At 32.4% G+C, this 6066-nt stretch overlaps 1 protein-coding gene across 1 annotated transcript; it reads right to left on the bottom strand.

The window, feature by feature from the left end:
- Nucleotides 1-2854: 2854 nt before the first annotated feature.
- Nucleotides 2855-5795, bottom strand: LOC108855859 (AP2-like ethylene-responsive transcription factor ANT). The gene is made up of 8 exons (XM_018629774.2): nt 5210-5795; nt 4515-5049; nt 4333-4415; nt 4174-4182; nt 3980-4068; nt 3746-3870; nt 3577-3653; nt 2855-3493 (listed from the first exon to the last, which is right to left on the bottom strand). Exons 1-8 carry the CDS (start codon nt 5535-5537, stop codon nt 3069-3071), a joined length of 1671 nt encoding a protein of 556 aa, XP_018485276.1. The 5' UTR covers nt 5538-5795; the 3' UTR covers nt 2855-3068.
- Between the last annotated feature and the right edge of the window lie 271 nt (nt 5796-6066).

Here is a 6066-nt window from a genome sequence, read left to right on the forward strand (position 1 = left end):
TCTCAAATTTATTACAAAAAAATTAAATAACATAAAACAATATATTTTAATGAATAAAAATGCATTTTTTTATTTTCTAATAAATATCCTTTTATATTTTTCCAAATCAAATATATAATAAAGAAGTATTTAGAAAATTTATAATGAAAACATTTTTATGTGTGATGTGATTTTCATAAAAAAAGAAAAGTTCAGAAAAATAATCTGAACTTTATAAGTTATTTTATGCAACTTCGTACCGATCATGACTTTACTTTTCTAATTTTGTTTTTGCAAATTTAACATATACCAAATTGTAAAAGATAGTAACATACTTACATATCTATGATGAAGAACCAAAGGAATTCAATTAATTCAATTTGGTTGAGTTAAACTAGAAATAATATTATTTTAGTTTGAAGGAATATATGTAACACAATATATCCACAAAATGAGTAATTGGACTAATCTAAATTTTTAATACAAAATCAAACACTTAACTAAATATAATGTATTATTGTTCATATTAATATTTTTATAAATATAAAACTATAGAACCATGTAACATACTTAACTAATATGAGATCTCAATTAATATTATGAATATATATTAACCAACTATTGCAACTAAGTTCTTTTCTATAATTTATATATATGCATGAGGTTTCATAATACTATCGTTGTTATATTAATATCAGTAACTTTGATTCAATTAAAACTTTAATTTATTTTTACTATTTAATTTTTAAAATATATTATATTAAATTATACATAATCTTTCTAAAATATATTTACAAATCTAAAGCAATATCAAATTAAATGTAAACAACAAAATTAATCAATATTTAAATCTATAGAATAAACAAATTATGGTTGAATCGGAAAATTAGATATTATCTTTTTTTTTAACTCAAAGAGAATAAAATGTTTCGAAACAGAGCAAGAACAGAATAAAAGAAACACAAAAACAAAAAGGAGGACAGCAACAACGACCCCCAACGCAAAAACACCGTAGCACAAATGAGAAGCATCAGAGCAAACTCCCATATTCTCCAACCGAGACAAGCAAAGAGCCTAAAACTCCAAAGTCCCCGAACCAAAATTATACCTATGATTAAAATAAAATAATATTATTTGAAAAAATAGCATACTGATTACAATATAAATTACATAGTAATTTAAAAATAAAAAATTATAGTAAATTATTTAATATATTTATTTTATAAATATTTATATCCGTGCATGCGCACGGGAAAATCACATAGTACTTAGTAAATGGTCGTAATACGAGACCCAAGGTTATAAATAAAGCCCAATTAAAATGCAGAGATGTAAATTAGCTAAGGTAATTGACACTGTAAATCACTGGGATATGATGCATCATAATAATTTGTTTAGACTTCGACCTAGGTCCTTACAATTATATGCCAATCCAAACCCATATAAATCATACGCACAAGTGGAATAGCCCATAATACTGCATGTGTTATCTTATAACCCGTAAGTCATAAGTTTCAGTCTATAGGCCCAAACTCCTGTTTGACTAGAATAATAGAAATTGCTTCGGTGCACGCTCTTTAACTTAACGACTCGAGTCATATACCCAAAGGCCCTGAGATTACTTGTTTTTCCAATTCAAACTTGGGCCATGCATGAAACACAATTACACATGATCAATTTCCTTAACAAGTGTTTTCGTAATAAGATAGTGGGCCAGACTTTGTAATAATACTAGTTTACAGCCCAATCAACAACTTTTGCGTCCAAGTTTGGGCCAACTCATCCACACGTGTGGAAAACCGAGGACATAATGTAGTATTTTTGTAATGTACACAATCAATGGTTTGAACTTCAACATCGAACCACTCATTCATCGATCCCACGTATGGGTTACATTAATTTTATTCCGGCATCATTATTTCATAAGTAGTAAGTGTGGCCTTCAAAAGTTTCCACGCAATTTGATAAAAAAAAAGTTTCCACGCAATAACTTCTCCAATATCCTTTAATCTTTCTAATTGAATATATCATACAGTATATATTCTCTCAATTTCTGAAAAATGTCATTTTAACATTTTTCACACATATTAAGAAAACGACGAAAATATATGTAATTTCACATCTATGGCCAATAGTATTTGAGATAAAATAAAATTATTTATAAATATAATTTGTATTAGAATTATAAAATGACATTTTTGTGTAACAAAAAACAAAAAGTTTATTGATACATTATGAAATATATGGAGTATTATTTTGATGGTTCCCTAAATATCATGGAGGAGGGAATATATTAAAATTTCGGTGAAACTTTTAGGAAAAGCTGATACCGGGGTGGGGTGTGAAAAAGAGACAAAAGGAGGGAATGAAGAAATGAGGTGGTGAGGTATGTTGGATTGTTGTGGGTCGATATGGTCAATAAAGCAAATCGCATTATTGCAGTGACATTTCATATTTTACTCACTTTCATCTTAGTACTCTGTAGTGGGTACTAAAGAGAACAATAAAAATAAAGAGTAGAACCTAATTATGAGATATGGGTCATTTCATCTCCATGCACATTCTCTTTTCATCTTTTTCTCACCATATCTTTACAAGAAATGAACATTCTAATCAATTGCTAAAACCATCAATGCCATCAAATCAGTTACTATATGTTCACGTTTTCGTTAATTACTATATAAGTTTGGTATAGTTTCTAAATCTCCATGCTCGTAAGTCGTAATATCATTAATAAACAGCTCGTGTTGTTCCAACTCATTTTCAATGATTTCACCAATTCTCTTTACTTTAATTACATAACGACTACTACTATGTTAAAAAAATTCCATCGGAATTACGTACTCGTTTATAAATATAGCCAGGAGACAGGGAATTATAGAAATAAGTTCATTGAAATCATATGTTATAGAGAGATTCATTCTGTTTCACATGAATACTACTCAAAAGAAACATATACCGGTCCTAAGAAAAGACTATTTATACCGATAAACTAAACTGAATTTTAATTCAAACCGGGTAAAACCGTAGATAAACTGAAACACTTGGCAACTAAACCGAGAAAACCATAGTAAGGAATTTAGATTGGATCAAGAATCGGCCCACGCAGCGAACACCGGCATCTGAGGCAAAGTATGCGAAACGGCCTTGAGCTCAGCATTAGGGTTCGTAGTCCAAGAACTCATGTTTCCTACCACATTTGCGCCAAACACCTTCTGACCAACTTGCGGCAACGTAAAAATCGCGGGAAAACTCAAAACTCTCTCCGGACTACTCACTTCTTTGTTGGAACCACCGTCCACGACAGCGTTAACAGCGGTTTCTTCGTTGTTGTTGTTGTTGCGAACCACGATGCTGTTGATGTTCCTTCTAGCTAACTCTCCAGACAAGAGTGTGTTACTAGCCATTATGCGATCAACGTCGTACCTTGTTATATCAAAGTTAGTCACAGCGTTTGTGCCACGGAACTTGATAGCTGCTACATCATAGGCTTCCGCAGCTTCTTCTTGAGTTCCTAATAGTGTTCAAAAACATTACGTGAGATGGAATCTATTTAAAAATAGCTTTTAATAGACGATAATTATCAGTGAGATTTACCAAAAGTTCCAAGGTAGAGATCTTTGTTTCCGGCGACTCTACCGATCCGAGCTTGCCACCTTCCATGCTGGTGATGTCTAGTACAAAGAGAACCACAGAGTCAATATTTGCATTTTCTAATTTGAAAAGAAAAATAATAATAAAGTTGAATAAATGTATGTTGAAGGACCTTGTGACTCCTCTATAGATGGAAGCACCCCTAGAGAAACCACTGCTTTTCCTTCTCAAGTGAGCAACATATTCTTGTCTAGTCATGTTCTTCATGTCCTCAATCTCTTGCTGATAATTCTCCACCTTTTAAAACCCATTAAAAAAAACTCAATTAGCATAATATTAAACATTAAGGTCAAATGAGATATAAAGTAGGAATTAAAAATTCAAAAGGGAAGAGAAAATGGTTTACAGAGAAATTGGTGTGAGTAGAGGGACCCCAGTACTTGAGTGCAGCTAGATCATATGCTCGAGCAGCTTTCTCCTCCATATCATAACCTCCTATAAAGATTTAATCAAACAAAAAGCAGTCAAAATCCAACATTATTTTCCCGAGAAAATTTAGGGGGAAATCATGAATCCATGAAGATTGAAGTGTGTACTTACCAAGATAAACTGAGAAGAAGATCATCAAGTCATAATCACAAATAGAGAAAAAAACACCGAATGTCAGTAACATGTCAAATAAAAATTATATCATATATTAAGCCTAAGAAATTAAAGTAGATTATATTTAAAATTAATAAAATAAATAATGCTCTAGACCTTGTCTTCCTTTTCTGCTATGACCTTCCTTCTTGAAACTATTGTCCCATAGATGAGCTTCATACCTACCAGTCCATCTGTGTCTGTTTCACATGATTATAATTAACCTTTGAATAAGTACAAGAAACTTTACTAACCAAAGTCAAATAATATTTAAAATTATAACAAAAATAAAACAAAACCTTGTAACGCCTCGGTATTGAGAAGTTCGTTGTCCGAAAGTGTCAATAGATTTTCTGTGAACAATCTGTTTCGGTCCAACAACCATTACTTCATCTTGTCCTCTCTTCTTCTTGGCAGCAGCCACCATTGTTGTTGTCTCAAATCCAACACTTGTCTCCACCAAAGCTTCAGAGATCTGATGGTGGTTTTGAGTTTGGTGGTTTTGGTTTTGGTGGTGGTGAGTGCCAGTGATGCAGCTAGATTGTGACCCAGGGCTCATGGACAAACTCAGTGACTGTTGAAATTCCCCATATACCCCTACATTAAAGGAACCTCCTCCATGTGTCAAACCAGGGTCATTCTGGTAACTTCTTGTTTCTTCCTCATGGTGGTTTCTGGCTTGTGGGAAGCTAAAAAACTCTTGAAAGTTTGTGTTGCTGTTTGGCTCATGAGTGCTATTGTAGAATAAACTATCTAAGCTGAGATCCATGGCTTCTTTGTTACTTGTATTGTTGTGATGGGTCCCAAAGAAATCCTCCATCTTTGGGGGTGAAACTGAAAAGAAAAAAAGAAAAAAAAAACTCCTTAAGACCAAACATGTTCCAATCTTTCAAAAAAAAAAGAACAAAAATGTTCCCATTATACAAGACACAACAACAAGAAAAGTAAATAAGATTATCAACTTGTTGATAACCTAATTCACATTACTACTAACCTTGAGAATGGTGATGCTGATTTGAGTGAGAAGATCTGTTGAGAGCTTCCATTAAGCAAAGAGAGCCGTCAGATCTGAGTGGCATCACAGACATTTGAGAATACATTCCCCCAGCTGCTGAGTTAGATCCATAGCAAACTCCATAGTTGCTACTGTTATCACTAACAACAAGTTGTGGTGGAACAGAAGATGTAGCAGCTGAAGAAGAGGAAGATGAGTAAAGAGCTTCTCCTCCTCCCATTTTCAACATATTTGAAGACAAAGAAAACCCTAACAAATTAGTCGTGTTGCCATGATTATTATCATCATTATCACAAAAGGACTTCATTCTTCTTTTCTTTCTATAATGTATCTCTTTGTTCTCTCTCTCGTTTTTGTTTTTAAATCTCTCGAAGTGGTCAGCTAATTAGTAATCATTGGCTAAACAACGAATACATCATCTTTTTTTTTTCTCTCTTTCTGTAAGCTTATAAGAAAACTCAAAGTTTTGTTTTATCTTTGTTTCGGATGATAAGAAAAAAGAGAGGAAGGGGCTTTAGAATATAAGAGAGGGTTTTTGAAAGGATAAAGAGAGAAGAGCAAAGCACAAATTTGCTGTTTGAATCCGTTGGGATCTGTGTTCTTATTGAGAAAGACGTTTCTTCACTTTTTATTTCATTTTTTTATTTTATTTCGCACTTTCAGCCTTACAAAATTCATTTTATTAATATGATTTCTTAAAAGTCTTCGAGGACATTTTGAAAGTTAATACACTCACTGTTAAGGCTAATAGTATGAGATATGAGTTACAATACAACTGTCAACGCACCCACGCTCTTTTGTTTCTATCGTTTTTCTATTGTCAATACAATAGTATG

The sequence above is a fragment of the Raphanus sativus genome, unplaced genomic scaffold (assembly GCF_000801105.2).
Source record: "Raphanus sativus cultivar WK10039 unplaced genomic scaffold, ASM80110v3 Scaffold0057, whole genome shotgun sequence".
Taxonomy (NCBI): domain Eukaryota; kingdom Viridiplantae; phylum Streptophyta; class Magnoliopsida; order Brassicales; family Brassicaceae; genus Raphanus; species Raphanus sativus.

Coding starts and splice junctions, on each gene's coding strand:
- LOC108855859 (XM_018629774.2), bottom strand. CDS start 5,537: ATGAAGTCCTTTTGTGATAATGATGATAATAATCATGGCAACACGACT. Junction 5,050..5,209: donor TCAGCATCACCATTCTCAAG/GTTAGTAGTAAT, acceptor TTTTCTTTTCAG/TTTCACCCCCAAAGATGGAG. Junction 3,654..3,745: donor ATCTATAGAGGAGTCACAAG/GTCCTTCAACAT, acceptor TCTTTGTACTAG/ACATCACCAGCATGGAAGGT.